The sequence below is a fragment of the Cetorhinus maximus genome, chromosome 4 (assembly GCF_964194155.1).
Source record: "Cetorhinus maximus chromosome 4, sCetMax3.hap1.1, whole genome shotgun sequence".
NCBI classification, from domain to species: Eukaryota; Metazoa; Chordata; class Chondrichthyes; order Lamniformes; family Cetorhinidae; genus Cetorhinus; species Cetorhinus maximus.
Window position 1 is genome coordinate 78,808,892 of NC_135882.1, and position 22,616 is coordinate 78,831,507.

At 46.3% G+C, this 22,616-nt stretch overlaps 1 protein-coding gene across 3 annotated transcripts in view; it reads right to left on the reverse strand.

Annotated features, from left to right (window-relative positions):
• prex2 (phosphatidylinositol-3,4,5-trisphosphate-dependent Rac exchange factor 2) overlaps nt 1–22,616 on the reverse strand; it is a 675,068-nt gene that overhangs the window by 92,552 nt on the left and 559,900 nt on the right. For all 3 annotated transcript variants that reach the window (XM_078540383.1, XM_078540384.1, XM_078540381.1), the window contains exons 34-37: nt 19,615–19,758; nt 19,390–19,504; nt 8,042–8,105; nt 7,595–7,785 (exon numbers count right to left, since the gene is read on the reverse strand). In XM_078540383.1, coding sequence (XP_078396509.1) covers nt 7,595–7,785; nt 8,042–8,105; nt 19,390–19,504; nt 19,615–19,758 — 514 coding nt within the window. The remainder of the gene's footprint in view (nt 1–7,594; nt 7,786–8,041; nt 8,106–19,389; nt 19,505–19,614; nt 19,759–22,616) is intronic.

Here is a 22,616-nt window from a genome sequence, read left to right on the forward strand (position 1 = left end):
TTCCATTCGGTGAATGTGCAGCTGGTGTGTGACCCACACAAACACATCCAGCAGGTCTGCGCAGGGTTTCCAGGGAGTGTGCATGATTCCTACATTCTCAGTCGGTCACAGAACCCAGAGGTCTTCCAGGATCCACAGAAGCTGCAGGAGTGGCTCCTTGGGGACAAGGGCTACCAGCAGAGGACGTGACTGATGACACCTGTGCATCAGACTGCAGCAGAGCGAAGGAGCAAACCATCAGGATGCTGAAAATGAGGTTCCAGTGCCAGGACCGGTCTGGGGGAGCCCTGCAACATAGTGCACAGAGAGTGTCATGCATCGTTTTCACCTGCTGTGCCTTTTACAGCCTAGAGAGGAGCTGGCTGAGGAAGAGACGGAGGAACTGGAGCTCCCTTCCATTGAGGATGATACTGACAGGGAAAGAGGGTGAGGAGGTCCTCGAAGGCGTCAATGACGTGGATGAGGCCCTTGCACTGGCCAGACGAGGTAGGCGTGCTCGAGAGGCCCTCATAGCTGCTAGATTTGTGGAGGATGATGACAACATGCAGTGAGGAGACACCATAAGATCCTCACATTGCATCTGTGAACGTTTGACTCTAGCCTGGCTTATGGCAACGCACATACTTTCTGTAATAATGCTCCTGTCATGGAGACACAGTGGAGGCCCTAATTGTCGCTCGATTCCAGGAGGACGATGATGACGTGCAGTGAGGACATTCCATAGATCTTCACATAGCCTCTGAGAATGTCTGTCCCTTGTCTGGCCAAGGACAGCTCATTACACTCTGTGATCAGGGTCATATCGTGGAGATGCAGCCATAAAACTTTAAAAGCATCTGACCCTTTGTTTGCCTTCAGCACCTGACCCTTTCAGGAGCACAGAGTCACTGGTCACAGATGCTGAGGAGATGGGGGCCAGCTCCACGTTAAAGGTGCTGAGAGCACACAGAGAGAATGAGAGAACCCTGTGACATCTGCCCACGACAGCAATGACAAGCACCATCGAGGTGCAGGCATCAGTAATGTGTCCAGGGAGTATGAAGCCGGACCATCACTTTGGTCTGAAGAGCACAGGGAAGAGGCCCTGAACTGAGACACATGCCTTAATATTGTGCAGAAAGGTTTCAAATCTGAGTGATACGAATGCTGCTCATCAAAGCAAGGAGCCATAGGCAGGGAGACATTCTTGGGAGTTTATTTACAATAGTGAACATTATGTACAAGTGATTTACACCTGTGCCCAGGCTGTGAAACTACATCTTCTTAACCTTCCCAACCATGCCGCTACTTGGTGCTCCCCAGGCATCCACAGCGGAGGTGGAGGCAGCCTGCTGACTGCTACGCCCTGTCTGTGATTAACTTGGCGGGCATCTTCTGGTGGTGGTGGTGGGGGGGGGGGCAAAGACCTGGAGGGCCCCAGTCTACTTTTGGGGCCCTGCTGTATGGCAATGGCACGCTCCTCAGCGTCTGGAACTGGAGCTGAGGTCATAGGAAGAGGGGATTCGGATGGGCCAGAAACTCCCGGAGTTACCTGGATGGATGGCCCCGAGATATACACCTGCTCATCCTTCTCCCTATGGGTGCCCGAGAACTCCTGGCTGACTGCTTGAGGAGAAGGGGTAGCTGGAGTGAGATCGAGCTGCCCCGCACTCCTCTCGCGTACAAACTGTTGGAGGCCAACTATGGCCTCAGCGATGGAGTTGAACCCGCGCAGCAGTGCAGGACTGATGTCCCGCACCAAGGTCTCCATGGCGGCCACCATCATACCAGTGTTGACCTCAGTGTGTTGGCATACCAGCACTATCACCTCAGCTGGAAGGTGGACGGACTCCTCCATCCTGCCTTGCAATCTGAGGAGTGTAGCGGACATCCCTTCCTGATGTTCCCGAGCTTGCCTTTGTAGCTCCAGAAACTGTGACATGACCGAGTCCAGAGATTCATCATCTGACTGGGACTCAGCAAATTTCTGGCCTTCAGCAGTCTTCTGAGTGCTGGACACCTGGGAAGGCCCTGCCGCCGCCTGCTGCTGGTCAAACAGTGCCAGGTGATCACCAGATTGTGATCCCAGGGCTACTCTAAAGCTAGGTCCCATCGAGGTGTGTGTCTCTAACCTGGTAGAGGGTGTGGGTGAGCGCTGTGACGGGACTTCAAGGTGGGTGCCTTCAGATTCCTCTTCAGAGGTTTTTTCAGGGCTTGGTTGGAGGCCCTGGGTTGTGGACTCTGTCGGCTGTTTCCCACATGTGGCTGCTGAAGCAAGGGGAGATAGTTAGTGCATGGCAACAGGACACATCCCTCACAGCATGGTTGTCTGATGGATGTTGCACTACTCACTTGGTAGAGCACCACCTACCTCACTGTCAGCACAGGACTGGTCCAGATCCTCGCCGGCCAGCTGGATAGCTCTGTTTTCAAAGTCTGTGAGGACCTTGATTTCAGGCATTCCTCCACCAGCCTGCAAAATCTTCCTCTTGTTGTGTGCCAGGTTGTCCTGCATGAATAGAGATGGAGAGAGTGCAAGCAGCATGCCTGCCAGGCTCGATGATAAGTACGCCTGGCATATGTGGGTCGTGAGTGGTCCAATGGACGGGATGAGCACAGTGAAGGTGTGTGTGAGAGAGGGAATGGTGATGTTCCTTGAACCAGCAGTGGTGACGGCCCTGTGGATGTGTGATGGATTTGTGAGGGTGTGAGTTGAGAGTGATGAGAAGAGTGACTTAGCCTGGTGGAACGGAGATCATTCATCCTCTTGCGGCACTGGGTGGCTGTCCTCTTTTGAAGGGCATTGGCGCTGACCATCGCTGCCACTGCCTCCCAAGCCGGATTAGTGAGGTTGCAGCCCATCCTGTGGCTAAAGTGGGGGTAGAAGACTTCACGGTGAGCCTCCACTGCATCCAAAAGGCGCTCGAGGGATGTGTCATTGAACCTGGGGGCTGCAGTCGTTTTACCTTTCAGGGCCATGTCTTCTTTGCAGTGGTCATGGGCTGGAAGCACGATGAGGTGTGTGGCGGCTGGACTTTAAATATGGCGCCCAGCGTGTTGAAGCGACGAGGTGATGGCGTGGTGGGTGAATGATCCCTGGGAATGCATAATTAATGCAGCGGGTTTGGGAGGATTCACTGTGAAAAGCCGTCATTGCGGCCGGCAGTAGAACATCGTTTTACCAACCTGCTACCACACTTAGTGCAACTCTGGGACAATTCCACCCTTCGTATCTTCCTCACAACTTGCTTTCCTCTCTATCTTTGTATAGTCAGCAGATTTGGTCGCAATACCCTCGGCCCCTTCATCCAATTTATTAATATAGATCAAAAATAGTTGAGGTCCCAGCCCTGATCCCCCCTAAAAATGACCCATTTATCCACACTCTCTATTTTAGTTTGCCAATTCTCTATCTTGTTAACATATTACCCCCAACATTATGTGATCTTATCTTGTGTGGTAACCTTTTAAGTGGCACCTTATTGAATGCCTTTTGGAAATCCAAATATGATACATCTATTCGTTAACCTTTATCTACCCTACATCGTACATCCTTAAAGAGCTCAAATAAATTTGTCAAACATTATTTTCCTTTCATAACACATTTCCCTATTTCTGCTAAACTTCAAAATCTAGTCATAACTCCCAATACCTTAGATGGAGCCAACATTTTGCAACACACTACGTCATTCACTTCACTGTCGCAATGACGAGCAGAAACATATCACTTCATTATATGTATATGTACCATTGACAAAAATAATGCAAGAATTTAAGAGTTCTCCTCACAACCTAAATACAAAAAAGATTTGCTAACATACTAAAGCCAATTTTCCTCTTTGGCCACAATGGTGGTGGGTCTTCCTAGGGACCAGACTTTAGCTTGGTTCTAGCCTGCACTCCTAATTCCAACCTAGGACAGGTACTGGGGCATTTACAGCTCTGCTCAGATGCCCGTCTCAAGTGAAGAGGACAGAAATTGATTAACTGTTTTATAGCAATGTAGGATGGCTGGTGTTTTTGGCTAAAAACCAAGAAAACTTTTTAAAAGATTGAACTTTTTTTTTTTACTTTGACGAAGGAAATCAATCTGCCTTAGTCAAAGTGCCCTTTTAAAATTTGACACCACTCTTCCAACACCTGCAGCCAACAACAGTGCTGGATCCTTCGGAATGCACCAGCAATGTAAAGGATCAAATGATGGGAATGCACTGTAGGATATCACGTAACCATTTGCACCCTATTATAATATGCTAACGCAATATCTTGATGGTGCACTGGGTAGCGTCAAAAGCCCTGGATTTCAGTCCAAATCCAGGAGTTGATCCAGGAGGTGGATTCATAATGTGGTCAAAAAGGTTCATTATGAACCTGCAAGTCCTTCCAATGCATGCCCAATGGCAGGTGGTAGGAGTTGGAGAGATTCCTGCTCAACCTTGTGATGGAAAGAAAGTTGGAACCTCTATCATAACTATCCTAGCTCCAGACTACAACATGTAAAAGTGCAGGTCAGCTCAGGCTCCCTGAGTGATCTTTAACACACCCCCACCACAATCATAATATGCCGACTTATATTACTGTGATCCCCTCTGGCAGGAAATCATGAAAATGGTTTTAGGCAGCAGAGGAAAGCCAGTGGGATCGGTTCCAGAGCTAGCTTTCTTCCCCTACCCAACAAGTTTCCATCATTCTACAATCACCATTTTTAATGGCTCATTTTTAAAAATATTCATTCACGGGATGTGGGCTTCGCTGGCTGGGCCAGAATTTATTACCCATCCCTAGTTGCCCTTGAGAAGGTGGTGGTGAGCTGCCTTCTTGAACCGCTGCAGTCTATGTAGTGTAGGTACATCACAGTGCTGTTAGGAAGGGAATTCTAGGACTTTGACCCGGCGACAGTGAAGGAACGGCGATATATTTCCAAGTCAGGATGGTGAGTAACTTGGAGGGGAACTTTCAGGTGGTGGTGTTCCCATCTATCTGCTGCCATTGTCCTTCTAGGTGGTAGTGGTTGTGGGTTTGGAAAGTGCTGTCCAAGGAGCCTTGGTGAATTCCTACAGTGCATCTTGTAAATGGTACACACCGCTGCTACTGTGTGTTGGTGGTGGAGGGAGTGAATGTTTGTGGATGTGGTGCCAATCAAGCGGACTGATTTGTCCTGGGCGGTGTCAAGCTTCTTCAGTGTTGTGGGAGCTGCACTCGCCCAGGCAAGTGGGGTTTTTCCATCACACTCCGGACTTGTGCCTTATAGATGGTGGGCAGGCTTTGGGAAGTCAGGAGGTGAACAACTCGTCGCAGGATTTCTAGCCTCTGACCTACTCTTGTAGCCACAGTATTTATATGGCAAGTCCAGTTCAGTTTCTGGTCAATGGTAACCTGCAGGATGTTGACTGTGGGGGATTCAGTGATGGTAATGCCATTGAACATCAAGGGGTGATGGTTGGATTCTCTCTTGTTGGAGATGGTCATTGTCTGACACTTGTGTGGCGCAAATGTTACTTGCCACTTGTCAGCCCAAGCCTGGATATTGTCCAGGTCTTGCTGCATTTGGACATGGACTGCTTCAGTATCTAAGGAGTCGCAAATGGTGCGGAACATTGTGCAATCATCAGCGAACCTGCCTATTTCTGACTTTACGATGGAAGGAAGGTCATTGATGAAGCAGCCGAAGATGGTTGGGCCTAGGACACTACCCTGAGGAACTCCTGCAGTGAAGTCCTGGAGCTGAGATGACTGACCTCCAACAACCACAACCACCTTCCTTTGAGCTAGGTATGACTCCAACCAGCAGAGAGTTTTCCCCCTGATTCCCATTGACTCCAGTTTTGCTAGGGCTCCTTGACACCACACTCGGTCAAATGCTGCCTTGATGTCAAGGGCAGTCACTCTCACCTCACCTCGGGAGTTCAGCTCTTTTGTCCATGTTTGAACCAAGGCTGTAACGAGGTCAGGAGTTGAGTCGCCCTGGTGGAACCCAAACTTGGCGTCAGTGAGCAGGTTATTGCTAAGCAAGTGCCACTTGATAGCTCTGTTGATGACCCTTCCATTACTTTACTGATGGAAAGTAGACTGATGGGGTGGTAATTGGCCAGGTTGGGTTTGTCTTTCTTTTTGTGTACAGGACATACCTGGGCAATTTTCCACACAGCCGGTAGATGTCAGTGTTGTAGCTGTACTGGAACAGCTTGGCTAGGGGAGCGGCAAGTTTTGGAGCACATGTCTTCAGTACTATTGCCGGAATGTTGTCACGGCCTATAGCCTTTGCAGTATCCAGTGCCTTCAGCTGTTTCTTGATATCACGTGAAGTGAATCCAGTTGGCTGAAGACTGGCATCTGTGATGGGGGGGACTTCCGGAGGAGGCCGAGATGGATCATCCACTCGGCACTTCTGGCTGAAGATTGTTGCGAATGCTTCGGCCTTATCTTTTGTAATGCTGTGCTGGGCTCCTCCATCATTGAGGATGGGGATATTTGTGGAGCCACCTCCTCCAGTGAGTTGTTTAATTGCCCACCACCATTCATGACTGGATGTGGCAGGACTGCAGAGCTTAGATCCGATCCGTTGGTTGTGGGATCTCTTAGCTCTGTCTATCACTTGCTGCTTATGCTGTTTGGCACGCAGGTAGCCCTGTGCTATAGCTTCACCAGGTTGACACCTCATGCCCTCCTGCACTCTTCATTGAACTAGGGTTGATCCCCTGGCTCGATGGTAATGGTAGAGTGGGGGATATGCCAGGCCATGAGGTTAGAGATTGTGTTTGAGTACAATTCTGCTGCTGATGGCCCACAGCGCCTCATGGATGCCCAGTCTTGAGTTGCTAGATCTGTTCGAAACCTATCCCATTCAGCACAGTGATAGTGCCACACAACATGATGGCAGGTATCCTCAATGTGAAGGCAAGACTTCGTCTCCACAATGACTCTGCGGTGGTCACTCCTACTGATACAATAATGGACAGATGCATCTGCAGCAGACAGGTTGGTGAGGATGAGGTCAAGTATGTTTTTCCCTCTTGTTGGTTCCCTCACCACCTGCCGCAGATCCAGTCTAGCAGCTATGTCATTTAGGACTCGGCCAGCTCGGTCAGTAGTGGTGCTACCGAGCCACTCTTGGCGATGGACATTGAAGTCCCCCACCCAGAGAGCATTCTGCGCCCTTGCCACCCTCAGTGCTTCCTCTAAGTGATGTACAACATGGAGGAGCACTGATTCATCAGCTGAGGGAGTGCGGTACGTGGTAATCAGCAGGAGGTTGCCTTGCCCATGTTTGACCTGATGCCATGAAACTTCATGGGGTCCAGAGTCGATGTTGAGGATTCCCAGGGCAACTCCCCCCCCGACTGTATACTACTGTGCCGCCACCTCTGCTGGGTCTGTGCTGCCAGTGGACATACCCAGGGATGGTGATGGTGGAGTCTGAGATTTCCCCAAGATTTGCCACACTTACACTGGCAAGCTTCCAATGCTGGTTTACAATGCTGATATAAGAGGTGAAGAAATTCAGCTTAATTTATTTTAGAAATCGGAAATGTCCATTTAAATCTCATGTGCCAGAAAAAGATGATCTTAACCATACAGTTTATAATATGAATGTAAAAGATATAGGCTCTCATACCGGTGAACTCCACTATTGCACATCATGATATGGCAGGCTCCCAAACGATTACAGAGTTCAGAAGAGACCGACAACAAACCAACGCCAGAGGCACTATAGGCTGTGTAAGCACAGGATGCTGTACGTTTTGACCTGATAAAGGAATCCATCAATCGGTGAAGTTCATCCAATGCATTGAGGGGCCGCATAAACTGCAGACAGAAGGAAGAAAACACTAAAGTCAATACTTTTTCTTCAGGTAGATAAGGGACAACAAGTTGAGATAGGGAAGCTGATGGAGAACAAAAATTGTTCAGTGCCATAACTGTATGCATTGTGCTTAACTTCTACTTAAAAAAACTTCTTTTTCTTTACAAAAAAGCAATTTTACAAATTTTAATCCATTCAGTGAATTAATGAAATTCATATGAATTTAAATATAAACATTCTCATGTTTGTCTTCATTACCTTATCTATTGAAGCAGCTTTGGATGAATTCGGAGGCAAATTTGATTTGGCCAGATAGAAAGCCCTGTTTAAAGAATATATAGCCATTAGACAGAGTTCCCAGAACAAGCTAAATAAAAAATGCAGAAAAGATAATTCCAGGAGTCCTGCTTTTCTGGTAGAAGGGAAGTGGAGTGAAAATGGAAGTTCTTATTTGCCCAGCGTGTGGGCACACATCCTACCCCAAATTGTGGGAATGGTGTCTTTGACATTTATTAGAATGGACAGCCCACATTTGTAAGGATGCACTTGTGGCATCCATCCCAATGACTGATTAGCAGAACCCCGGATTCAATTATGTTATTCTTGGCAAGCTCTGGGGTCTTTTTAAGGTCCTCAACAGAACTCATTTCGGCTTCTGAATTTAGGTCAGAAGTTAATTTTGACCAAATAAAGTTTAACTTTTCCCATTATCCTTAGGGATCGACAATAATGTGCTGGTCTTGCTACTGATCCCCATATCCCAGGAATGAATTAATAAAAAATAAACCTGGTTCCGCCTTAAATTGTGTATAATGGGCTTGTTCTCCACCTTCTTCAGCTCCAGCCATTTCCTTATGTATTTAGTACACCCAGCAAATGTTGATTTTCAATGAGTCAACAGTTAACAAAATTCCTAATATTTAATGAGAGCAGCTTCTTAAAGGTGATTTTGCAAGAGTCTGGAAGCGCACTTGCAGGGATAGTGCATTTCAGGAAAGAGCCAGCATAATTTTTGAGATGCAGTATACGTAACCACCAATTTCCACTGGGAGCACTGGATCATAAATTCCCTTATAGATATAATATAACATAGAATTTGAAGAGCTCTTGATTACTGATGACTCGCTACAAATGCACATTTTCATAGTAAATGTTCAAACGCTACTTCAACATAAATAACTGTAACTTACATTTATATATCTTTCACTTAATAAAACACCCCAAGTTGCTTTAGAGGAAGAGTGGTGACACTGAGTGTTAGAGTAGTTATGGGAGGTGACTGAAGAGACATGTGAAAGAGGGAGGTTTGAGGAACATTTGAATATGGGAGACAAAGACAAAAGGATTTCGGAAGAATATTCTGGGGTGCAGACTCCTGATGGCCTGGAGCTCTGCTATTGAGTGAGTGAAGTACTCCCTTATCAGCTCACAGGCTTCCCATCTGCTGCTCTCCAGCCTCATATCTCTTGCTCCCTGGTCTTTTATCTCCATGACACACATCCTCCGATTAAAATTCAAGGATAGGGCTGAAGGTTTTGGGAATGCAGAAACCACACAATTTTACCCCTCCATCCTAGTGGTAACCCAAGCAAGAGCAGTATCCCTGTTTCAAACCTGCCCGACATGGCAATAAGGAACCCGAGAGCAAACTGTAGTGAGTTTTTGGTAGTATTCCCTGCTCCACCATGAACCTACCAGAGGGAGGGAACCCTAGGCCCCAATTTTGGATGCATCTTACTTCCTTCTGCTGACCATTAGGAAGACTGAAGCCATCATCTTTAGCTCTGCCACAAACTTCATACCTTTGTTACATACTCCATCCCTTCCTCGCCACTTTCTGATGCTGAATCAGGTTGTTCAAATCCATTGCATCTGATTCATGCTGGAGTTCAACTTCTGCTCCCATGTCTTCTCCATCATAAAGACTACATGTTTCCACTTCTGTCACGTTGCTCTGACCTGACCTCAGTCCAGTCTTGCTCTCCTGATTCTCACTCCTGTTAAAATGACCATGCCTGAATGTCATTTTGACAGGATTCAGGCCAAAAGTGCAAGACTGTTGAGGACACTGGGCAGAAAACTCTATAAAAGCATTGTGCCAATTTTATGGGCCAAATAGCAGAGTAGTCAGTGCAACCTCAACCATCCTTAGAAGTTCCTCAGAGTGCCAGAACAGGTTTCAAGACCTCATGAGGGTATCTAAAGTATGTCTGGGCACTCTTGTCACTAAATATTCATTACAACTCAGACAGTCTTCACTGACCTCCTTACCTCTCATTCTCCTTTGCCTCAGCATCTGGGCAATAGGGGACCTCAATTCTACAAAGGGCAACTTCGGTAAGCACTCACTTTCCATACTCAAAACAATTCTATCAACTCAGATCACCAGCCACAAAGGCAGTATTATTAATATATAATTAGTCTTCAAGGTGAATTAACTTAAATGGGCAATATACCTCTGTACCTCATCATCATAGAATGCATGTATTTTTATGAGTAAAATGTTTATACCACTCATTTGCCCATAACATTGTCTTCTTTACCTGCAAAGGAAAAGATGACCAACAACCAGCATCAAAGAAATACAACTAGTGTAGGAACAGCATTGGTGAAAACCCTGAGTGCACATGAAGATCAGGCGCTGCACATCATGAGCTTGTAAAATCCAGCCATTAGTCGGAACATTTAGAATTCAACTTAGAACTTTAAAAACTGCAAAACAGTTGGCAGTTAACAGTGCCAGTCAGGTTGGCAGTCAAACAACTGTAAGTGATTCCTGAATAGGAAGAAATTACTGAGAGCTGAAAGCTGACTGAGCAGTTGTAACTTGAGAATTTAATTAGAGAGAGGCTTTCCAGGGAAGCAGCAAACAAAAATAGTTTAAAATAGAGTATGAGGTAATTAACTACAAATAAATACAGACTTAGATAAAGTAAGGACCAAAGACAAAGAATTATGATAACTGGGTTTCAAAAGCATGAGATTTTCAGTAACATCCAGTTCTAATGAAAGGTCATCAATCTGAAATGATAACTCTGTTTCTCTCCACAGAGCTGCCTGTCCTGCTGATTTTTTGCAGCATTTTTGTTTTTATAAATAATTCCTGGACCTGGTGATGTCACAGGACAGCAAGTTGGTGAATCATACATTTTTTGGGCTCTCTCCAGTAGGGAGTGGTGTAAACTAGGAACCTGTAAGAAATGCCTCATTAAGTTAATAACTTAAACTAGTTATATTAATTAGTTTTTTCAAACACCAAAAATAAACCACCTCAATTAATTACATAAAACTTTAATTAGTTATATAAAACAAGGTTAGATAGAGATGGCAGTGTAGGAGGTATCCCACATCAGCAGCATATGGGGGTTTGTGGAGAAGAGTGTGATCTCAATCAACCACTTTTGTAGTAAGTGCATGTAACTTGAGGAACTTCAATTCCGAGTTATTGAACTGGAGTGCAAGGTTAAGATATTGAGATATTGTGATTCATTGGAGGGGGGTGGAGAAGAGTTACCTGGACATTTTGACTCAGGAGGTAGTCACATCTATTAGGTTAGGTAATGGATTAGTTTTAGTTAATAGTCAGGGAAAGGAGGATGTGACTGTGGCTCAGGCAAGTAAGGGAACTGCAGAGCAAGTAGTGCAGGAGCCTCAGCCTTTGCCATTGTCCAACAGGTATGAGGTAATTGTTACTGAGTGAGGACAGGATGTGGGTTGTGGGGAGAGGGTTGTGTGAGGAGGCAGGCAGGGGGGCTGGAGGAATGAACAAGGGCGCGGCTTTCAGCAACCAACCCCTTGGCAGCGCCAGGTCCTTCAGGGCCCCACCATTAACAATCCCCCCTGCCCCCCTGCAGCCGCCCCGTGCCCCCCAACCCACTCCCCACACCAGTAGGCGCTGGCAAATCTGACAGGGTTTGGTGGGCGGCCTTCAGAAGGCACAGGAAAACTGTGTGTAATCCCTGAGCCACCACTACATTCCAGTGGGCTCATAATGAATGGTGTCAATTGGCTCATAATGATTTTTTGTATGGGCTCCTCCCTGCCTCCAACTTAATCATGGGAGGTTTTCCCAATGCCAGCAGGCTGACATGTTGCCTTTCCCACGATTAAGTGGGCCAACCACCATGTTTCCAACTGCAACAGGCTGGAATAAATTCTGCCAATGGAATCGGCCTGCTGCTCCCAAACACAGTTCTGAGGCAGCCACAGGGCTGCCAAGTGCTGAGATGGGCTGTTTAAAAGGCTTCTCTCTAATTCTCTGGGATTTCATCCCAATCGTTATTTTAACTGTGGTAATGATCGGTTGTGGAAACTAACTAACTATTAATAATTCTATAATGATAGCGGTTAGGATTATGTCAACAAACAGCTTTTGAAACTGCTAGAACAGATGTATTTAAACTCTCACAGGCACAGACTGGCAGTTTATTTCATTTTTAAAGAGTTGGCCATTTAAATAACTTGACTGCTTGACGGTTCTACAGGCCTTATCCACCCTCCAAGAGCATTTACAACCTCTCTAAAGATTCATAACTCCAACACTGCAAGGTAAGGCACTTGCTGCAGTGAAAACAGGGTCTGTTTAAACTCAGCACTGAGTTCAAATAGCCCTGCAAAGTTTGGGTTTCCCTCATGTTTGAGTCATTTCCCATTCCTGTTCCCCAACATTCAGCCATGCGAATAAAGGATGTTTGGAAATGGGGGTGGTACTTGCAGATCCAGGTCATGCCCGCCATTTTTAAACGTTCTCAGAGTCTTCACAACTCTGTGAAAATCCAGCCCAGAGTCTCAGGATAAGGGGTTAACCATTTAGGACTGAGATGAGGAGAAATTTCTTCATCATAAGTTTGTGAATCTTTGGAATTCTCTACCACAGAAGGCAGTGGATACTCTATTATTGTGTATATTCAAGGTTGACGTCAATAGATTTTTGGGCACTAAGGGAATCAGAGAGATGGAGATAGAGCAGGAAAATGGAGTTGATGTAAAAGTTAGGCCATGGTCTTATTGAATAGTTGAGTAGGCTTGAGGGGCCCTCACATAGCCTACTTTACTCCTATTGCTTAAATCTTACAAATGCCCATTCTGTTCTCCATTTAAGACAATTCTCAAAACTTATTCCAGTATGAGTTTTATCGACCATCTTCATTGGTGACTTTAGCCACAACAAAAGACACCTGTACTTAGGGAAGGTGGAGACCTGTGATCACAGAAAGAGGGGGAAAGATCAAGGCTGTGATCAGCAGAAGTGAGGCCAAAGGCTTCCTCAAGGGGTCAAGGCAGCGCTCCAACTCTTGTTGGCCTACAAGGAGGGCTATAATTGGTACTTGCCTTCTGGAACTGGCAAACCTCACCTTCCTTTCACTTCCAGGTTTCCAGAGTTCTAAGAAACCTGCAAGGCAACTATTAAATCATATCATGCTTTCAATTGCAATATTGGAGCTCAATTGTTGAATGGCCTGGTGTGCGCATTGAGAATAATGGTGAAGCTACTGTCACACTTATTATAGATTCAATTGGATAGCAACTTCTTGAGTACAGTAAGTACTTGTTTTAAGTTGCCCCACTTTAAGTTGTTCTGCTTTGAAGTTACACAGTTTTTGGGGCTGGTATTCCTGATTTGCGTCTTCAGTTTCAATTTAATGTAATTTTGCGCTATTTGCATCGTCGTTGCACTTTGTTGTTTTGCGTCAATCTGATGTTGAGTCCCACGAAGCTACTCCAACCAGAGGCATTTTTTTGGGCTTGAGAGAATCATGACTTTTTTATCAAAAAACTTTGAAGCAAAATTTTCACGAAAAATAATTAAACCAACAATTTTTCTTTGCAAGGAAGAAGTTGAAGCCTGGGCTTCTCATTTCTATGCAGAAAACGCCCATTTTTTTGATATTGCAAGCTGATTTTAATTTTGCAGCCCCAGGTGTGCCTGCTGTGGGACTTTACATTGGGTGAAGCAGAGAGACCATTTTAAAACCAGTGAAGAGAGAGGCTTTTGCTACTGGACAGAGCTAAAATTGCTTTCCTTGTCTAAAGGAATTACAGGCTGGTCAGCCTAACATCAGTCATCGGGAAAATGCTGGAATCTATTAGTAAGGAATTCAACAATGAACTCATAAAAATCATAGTACGATCCAGACAAAGTCAAAATGGTTTTATGAAAGGGAAATCATGTTTTGACAAGTATAGGGTTTTTTTGAGGATGTAACTAGCAGAGTGGGTAAAGGAGAACTAATAGAAGCAGTATGAATGGATTTCCAAACGTATCCAATAAGGTGTCACACAAAAGGTTAATACATAAGTTAAGGGGCGAAATTGTCCCAGATTTGCACTAAGTGCGGTCGCGGGCAGAAAAAACGACTTTTTACCCGCTGGCAGCTTCTCACGTCATATCAACCAAATCCTGCCACATTAACTATACATTCCCAGGAAACACGCCATTTCAATGGCGGCAGGCTCTCATTCGCCCACCACACCATCACCTCGCCACTTCATTATGCCAGAGCCGTACTTAAAGTGCAGCTGCCTGCACACCTCTCAGTGCTTCCAGTCCACGACTGCTGCATGGGAGACATGACCCCGAAAGACAAAAAGTCTGCAGCCCCTGGGTTCAATGATGCATCCCTCGAGCGCCTTTTGTACGCAGTGGAGGCCTGCCACGATGTTCTCTACCCCACTGTGGCCACAGGATGGGCAGCAACATCACCAATCCGGCTTGGGAGGCGGTGGCAGCGGTGGTCAGTGCCAATGCCCTGCCAAAGAGGATGGCCACCCAGTGCCGCAAGAGGATGAATGATCTTCTGCGTTCCGCCAGGGTAATTCACTCTTCTCATTACTCTCAACTCACACACTCTCAAACCCATCACACATCCACAGGGCCCTCACTCACTGTCAGTTCAAGGGACATCACCATTCACTCTCTCACCCACCTTCATTGTCCTCATCCCATCCATGGGACCACTCACCACCCACACCCATCAGGCATATTTATCATCTGGCCTGGCAGGCGTCCTGCTTACACTCTCTCCATCTCTATTCATGCAGGACACTCAACTTGAAGATCCATCACAGCGCTCACCCACAGACCAGAGACACACAGCTCAGTGGTACCTAGCTTTTGAGTAGCCTCAGGATCACAATCTGGTGAGCACATTGCACTTTCTGATCCACAGCAGGCAGCGGCAGGGACTTCCCAGGTTTCTGGCACTCGGAGGACTGCTGGAAGCCAGAAGTTTGCTAAGTCCAAGTCAGGTGACAAGCCTCCAGACTCGGTCATGTCTCTGTTGCTGGAGCTGCAAAGGCAAGCTCAGGAACATCAGGAAGGGATGTCTGCTGCACTCCTCAGATTGCAAGGCAAGATGGAGGAGTCCAGCCGCCTTCAAGCTGAGGCGATAGCATACCAACGCACCGAGGTCAACACTGGTAGGATGGCAGCCGCCATGCAGACCTTGGTCCAGGATGTCGCTCCCGCACTGCTGTGCAGGCTGAACTCCATTGCTGATGCCATAAGTGGCCTCCAACAGTGTGTACACAAGAATGGTATGGGGCAGCTCGATCTCACTCCAGCTACCCCTTCTCCTCAAGGAGTCAGCCAGGTGCCCTTGGGAACGCATAGGGATGGGGATCAGCAGGTGCACACCCCGGGACCATCCACTCCTGCAATGTCCAGCCCATTTTGAATCCCGTCTTCCTGTGACCCTGGTAGCTCCAGCTCCACAGTTCAAGTAGGCTGCATACAGCAGGACCCCAGCAGCAGACCGGGGCCCTCCAGGTCTCAGCCCTTCAGAGGACGTCTGCCAAGTTCATCACAGTCAGTGCGTAGCAGTCAGCAAACTGCCTCCACCTCCGCTGTGTCTGTCTGGGGAGCACCAAGATGTAGTGCAGGGTTAGGAAGGTTAAGAAGATGTAGTTGCACAGCCTGGGCATGGGTGTTAATCACTTGTACATAACGTTCACTATTGTAAATAAACTCGCGACAATGTCTCCCTGCCTATGGCTCCTTGTTCTGATGAGCAGTGTTCGTGTTACTCAAATGTGAAACCTTTTGGCACAAGATCAGGTCAGGTGTCTCAGTCTAGGGCCTCTTCCCTGTGCTCTGTGCAGCCTTCAGACCAAAGTGATGGTCCGGCTTCACAGTCCCTGGGCACGTTACTGATGCCTGCGCCTCGATGGTGCTTGTCATTAGTGTCAGAATGTCGTGGGCAGGTGTCACAGAGTTCCTTCATTCTCTCTGTGTGCTCTCAGCACCTTTAAGGTGGTCCTGGCCCCCAACTCGTCAGCATCTGTGACCAGTGACTCTGTGCTCCTGAAGGGCTCAATTGCTGAAGGTGCACAAAGGATCAGGTGCTTTTAGAGTTTCATGGCTGCACCTCCATGATATGAGCCTGACCACAGAGCACAAGCAAGCTGCCCTCGGCCAGAGAGGAGTCAGACATTCTCAAAGGCTGTTTGAAAATCCATGGAGTGTCCTTACTGCAGGTCGTCATCATCCTCCCCCAGTTGAACAAATATTAGGGCCTCCACTGCATTTCCATGATAGGAGCCATGATTATCACAGAGGGTATGTGCGTTGCCATAAGCGAGACTGGAGTCAAACATTCACAGATGCAATGTGAGGATCTATGGTGTTTCCTCACTGCATGTCATCATCATCCTCCACAAATCTAGCAGCTATGAGGGCCTCCCAAGCGCGCCTGCCTCATCTGGCCAGTGTGAGGGTATCATTGCCATCATCGTCACCTTTGAGAACCTCCTCACCCTCATCCCCGTTGACTTCCCATCATTAAAGGAGACGTGCAGCTCCTGCTCAGCCAGCTCCTCTTCCTGTTGCAGCGCCTAATTGTAAAGAGCGCAGCAGGCGACGATGATGCGTGACACCCTCTGTGGACTATATTGCAGGGCTCCACTAGACCAATCAAGGCACCAGACCCTCATTTTCAGTATCCTGATGGTCTGCTCCACCAAGTTGCGAGTTACAGTATAAGCCTTGTCATACCTTTGCATATCTGCTGCAGTCTGAGGCCACCGCACGGGTGTCATCTGCTGGTAGTCCTTGGCCCCAAGGAGCCATCCCTACAGCCTTTATGGACCTTGGAAGACTTTAGGGATCTGTTACTGACTGTGAATGTAAGAGTCATGGACACTCCCTGGAAACAGTGCGGAGACCTGCAGGATGCGTTTGTGATGGTCGCACACCAGCTGCACGTTCAGCGAATGGAAGCCCTTGCGTTGACATAGTTGACCACGTGTTGCAACAGACATCTGAGCGCCACCTGAGTGCAGTCATTCGCACCCTGCACCTGTGGGAAACCTAAGATCTGAGCAAATCCAATCGCTCTTGCATCCTGGTTCCATTGGCCCTGGGTGAAACGCACACAGTTGTGTGCTTTCGTGAAGATGGCATCTGTGACCTCATGGATGCTTTTGCGGGTGGAGGTTTGCGAGATCCCACGGAGGTCACCTGTGGAGCCCTGAAAGGAGCCACTGGCATAGAAATGGAGTGCCGCAGTCGCTTTCAAGGCCACTGGCAGTGGATACCCTCCATGTCCCTGGGGCACCAAATCCTGCAGCAGTTGGCGCCTGTGACCGACCAGTTCCCTTGACATGTGCAGTCTTCGGTGACAGTGGTTCTCTGTCATCTGCAGGAATGAAAGGCGGCTTGGTGCCACTTTCATGTCTCTGCGTTGCTTGAGTGGGCAGATCAGTTAGAGGCCCGACTGCATGTATATCAATGTGGCTGTGTCTGAACTGTCTCAGCTGCAGAGGAATGGTCACTTTAAAAAAGGTTTCCCTAATGCGTGGCCGCTTCCCTCACCCCCCCTCAACCCGCACGTGCTTGTGCACTACCTTCAACAGTAGGGCAGCCCTTGTGCACCCTCCCCCACAACCGCTCAAGTCACCTCAACTGCAGGGCAGCCTTTGTTCCCCCTCCCACCCCCACAAGTCGCCTCAACCCTGATGTCCAATAGGTGACCATCGTGAGCGCTGTGCAACATTACTGTGCATTCACTCCGAGTTCCCCTCAAAGTGCAGCCCACCATGTGCACACCTTATATACGCTGTTGTGCAACACTTCAGCATGAGTGGGCAGACGATCCAGCGTGGGGGGACAATTCCGGCGGGCTGGCCTAATAATGATGTATTACAATGAGGTTCACGGCGTCCGATGGAGGAAAAACAATTTTTGGCCTTCTTGCCATATTGTCCACTCACGCCGCTGAACATGCCCGACGCCAGCAGGCACAGAAAATTCCATTCAAGGGCTCGTTGAGTTGGGAGTAATATATTAACATGGATAGAGAATTGGTTAGTGGAGAGGAAGGAAAAGAGTTAAATGGGCATTTTCAAGTTGGTAGGCTATGACTGGTATAGTGCCACAAGGGTCTGTGCTGGGGCCTCAGCTATTTACAATCTATATTAACAACTTTGAGAAGAAAGAGAGTAACATATCTAAGTTTGTTGATGGTACAAAGCTAGGTGGGAGTGTAGTCTGTTTGGAGGACACAATAAGGCTGCAAAGGGATATAGATAGGTTAAGTGAGTGGGCAGCAAGATGGCAGATGGAGTATACTGTGGAGAAGTGTGAACTAATTCACATTGGTAGTAAGAATACAAAAGTAGAATATTTTTTAAAAGGTGTGAAACATGTAAATGTTGATGTTCAGAAGGACTTTGGTGAGAGATTGGTGGAGCAGACTCGAAGGGCTGAATGACCTACTCCTGCTCCAATGTCCTATTTTGCTATATAGCACACTTGGAATACTGTGCACAGTTTTGGTCTCTGTATTTAAGGAACGATATACTTGCCTTGAATACAGTAGGGTAAAGGTTCACTAGATTGGTTCCTGGGATGACAGGGTTGTCCTTTGAGGATAGGCTGAGTAAATTGGGCCTATATTCTCTGGCGTTTGGATGAATGAGAAGTTATCTCATTGAAACATACAAGATTCTGAAGGGGTTTGACAGGTAAAACACTGAGGTGTTGATTCCCCTGGCTGGGGAATCTAGAACACGGGGGTACAGGATAAGGGGTCGATCATTTAGGACTGAGAAGGTGACAAAATACTTCACTTGCAGGATTGTGAGTCTTCGGAATACTCAACCTTAGAGAATGGATACCCCGTTATTGAATATATTTTAGGCCGAGATATACAGATTTTTGGTCTCTCAGGGTATCAAGGGGTATGGGGAGTGGGCAGGAAAGTGGAGTTGCTTCAGATCAGCCATTATTGTATTGCATGGTGAATTAGGTTCGAGGGGCCTTATGATCTTCTCCTGCTCCTATTCCTATGGTTATGTTCCATCAAATAATAAGCAGCAGGTGTCAAAAAGTCCAGGTTTAGAGTTTGGTTGGCTAATTGCCTATTATGGCAGATTTCTAGAAAAAACAAATTGGCCACAGTATTGCTATAGTGTAAACTGATTTTGTTTTTCAGTAATCCACCCACACAGGATTGTCATGATGTAAACATGTTACTAATTGCAGTTACTGTGCTTTTTTCTATTTACTAATGCTGAATGGTATCACAAGATAATTTACAAGAAGAGAATGTCTCTTTTGACTCAACTACAAACATTTATCACAAAATTTTGAACAATCTTGCCCTTACCTGAGCTTTTGACGGTATCGTTTTATACTCTCCAGAGAAGCTGCATTGATTTGTGCTTGGAATTCTTCCACAGACACATTGTCCGTGTAGTAATAACCCTCCATACTTTCCATTGCTGTATGGGAGAGACATTTCATATTTCAGATTTATGAATTCTAAGCATTAAGTAGGATCTGACAAAATGCAGCAACTGTAAAACTATGAAATAGAGAAAGTATTTCCTACCTTGTGTAAAGAGCACTGGGTGAACTTTAATACCTCCTCCATTCTTTAACCTCTGAGGAAGTTGCTCAAAGTTGTAGCTGTCAAGGTAGAAGAACACTTTTAAGGCTTGTCGATTCCCTTCTACTTTGTACATGATAGGATTATCTGCAAAAAACAGAGAAAAGAAACAAGTAAATGCAAGTCACTATACTCTCCTTACTCTACTGGTGGCCCCAATTTTAATTCAGGCCAACAGCAGAGACAAGTGGAAAACCATCCTGAGTTTGGCAGTGTGAGGCCCAACAACTTCGGCAAATGAGCCCAAAGGCAGTTATCATTGCATGATCTCACCTTGTTTAGCGCCAGGTGGATAGGGTTAAAATATGTTTTAACACTGCTAGAAGCTACTGCTGTGATCCCAGCAATACTGTGTTTAGATTTTTTTTGAGAAGCTAATAATCCCTCCTTTTTAAGATAATGTTTATCCCTTCCGTATTGGGTTGCTTGCGCAATACATTAATGATAACTCAGTAGGATAGGTAGGCAGCCCACCCCCATAAATACAGCAACATTTGTTTTGATATCCATTTTGTTTTAATGACATCTCTGTAAAGCATCTTCACGTTTCTCTATTTTAAAAGTATCATATAAAAGAAAGATTGTTGTGGTGGTGTTGTTAGTGTATCCAATATGGGGTTAGGTGGGGAATTCCAAGATTCTGACCCATCAATGATGAAGAAATGCCCGTATGTCTCCAAGTCAAGATTGTAAGATGACATGTAGATGATAGTGTTCCCGAAGGCATTCTTGCTCTTCTCCACTTAAGGAGATTAAGGCCATACATTTAATTTGCCAAATATGACCAGGTGTATTCAAAGGCTTTGGAAATTAGAGGAAGACATAATTCAATTTAGGGGAGATGGTGGCATAGTGGTAATGTCATAGGCCTAGTAATCCAGAGGCCCAGGTTCAATCCTCTGGGGTCGTGGATTTAAATCCCACCATGGCAGGTGGTGCAATTTAAACTCAACTAATAAACCTAGAATATAAAACTAGGCTCAGTAATGGTGATAGTGACAACTATCGTTGATTGTTGTAAACATCCATTTTGTTCACTAGTGTTGTTTCAAAATGGAAATCTGCCATCTTTCCCTGGTCTGCGTACGTGTGACTCCAGACCCACAACAATGTGGTTAACTCTTAACTGCCCACCTAGGAAATGGCCTAGCAAGACACTCAATACAAGGGCAATTTGGGATTGACAACAAATGCTGCCCATGCCAGCATCCTCCACATCCCATGAAAGAATTTTTAAAAATTTAATTCAACTATTTGTGCCCCAGTGTTGCTATGATGGAAATACCTGTAAATTCCAGTTCTGCAAGGTTGTGGATGACAAGGCAGAAATTTAGATTTTAGTGGGCCACAACAGCCTTTGCAAATGATCACAGGAAGACCAATACAGTGGCCAAGGATGTTTTGTAGTCAGATCCAGAGGTCACTAGCTACTTTACACCACACACAGCAGGCTGCTGAGGCCTGGCACAGCCATTTTCCAGCACCTTAATCTGACAGGAACAAGAAACATGCCAAATTATTTCAATAACCCTGACCTGAAAAAAATGGCTGAAGAAACATTGAGATTGTCAAAGTTTGTTGAACTTGAATTGTTCCCTGCAGCAGAATTATTAAATAATTGTAACGATTTTTATTTGCGTTAATCTAATTGGTTGTCAATCCAAAGACATGTTGGGAGTTGATCTTCCTCCCTACTTTCTGCCTGAGCCCAAGTTGAAGTGCCCTCAACCTGTTCATATTAGCGGATTCAAGTCATTATCAGGATCCCATGGTCTGCTGGCGCAGGAGTGTCCATTGAAACAGCGACCAAAGCCAACAGTTTTATGGTGTCCTGGCTACTATCCACAAACAGCAGCTAGATGGCCTCAAATCACAAAGATTCTCATTGCTGTACATGGAAGAAAAATATGCCCTTCTTGAGTTAGGAGAAGGTGCCAGCCCTCTCTGAGATCCTTCAGTCTGAAGGGGTTTGTATATAACTTGTAAGTTCCACTTTTTATAGTCGTTGCTGCATTTGAGACACCACCAGGCTGAACTGCACTGCCCTTCTAACCAAGTATGGGGGAGCACTGGGATGCATTTGGTTGTCGTGTTCAGCAAATAAGGCGACTGTTTGCTCACTGCTTTTTAAAGTAGTTGCCATTATTTGGAGGCCATTGTTCAATGCCTCCATCCACTCACTGGTCTGCTGCATCTGACTCTCCATCGGATTAGCCACACTTTCAATGGAGCTCATCTGCCAGAGACATAATAAAGGCACTCATGACTGCAATGGACTCATCCATCTTAAACGTTAGGCACCGAACTGCTTCTGGGAATTCTGACATATGACCACACATTTCCTTTCGCTGCTCGGCAGATAACTGCTTAGTGTATGACCACCCGAAGATCAGCATCTGTGACTAGCTGAGTATAGCTATATATTTCCTCAGGACTCCAATGGGATGCTCCGTGGAAGTCTCTGTGCCCAGCATCTGCTCCTGCTCACACATGAAGTGCTCCTCACCCTGTGCCACCGTTTTCATCTGAGACGTCGGACGCAACAAAGTGATTGTTGCTGGTGGAGGGTGACAGTGCTTCCTCAAGATGCTGTTCCTCCTCTGAAGACTGAAATAGTTTCTTCCTCTTCTCTTGCTGTGCTTCCAGAATGCCATTCTGGTTCATAAAAGACAATCGTCATTGCTACATGTAGGCAACAGAGAGATCAAGCCCTTGCACTTCGTTGAACATAATATTTCTTATATCAATGAACAGGGCTCCACATAATTCACATTTCAGCAGTTGCAGTGTTTTCATCCAGTCGCTGTGACACACCAATCTTTCCATTGGCGACAGCTTGCATTAATTCCTTCCGATTTGCAGGGTATTCTCCTCCATTTGTGGCAGGAGTTGAATGCTCTCTTCGCCAGCAAACAGAAAATTTAGAGAATGAGGACAGTTGAATT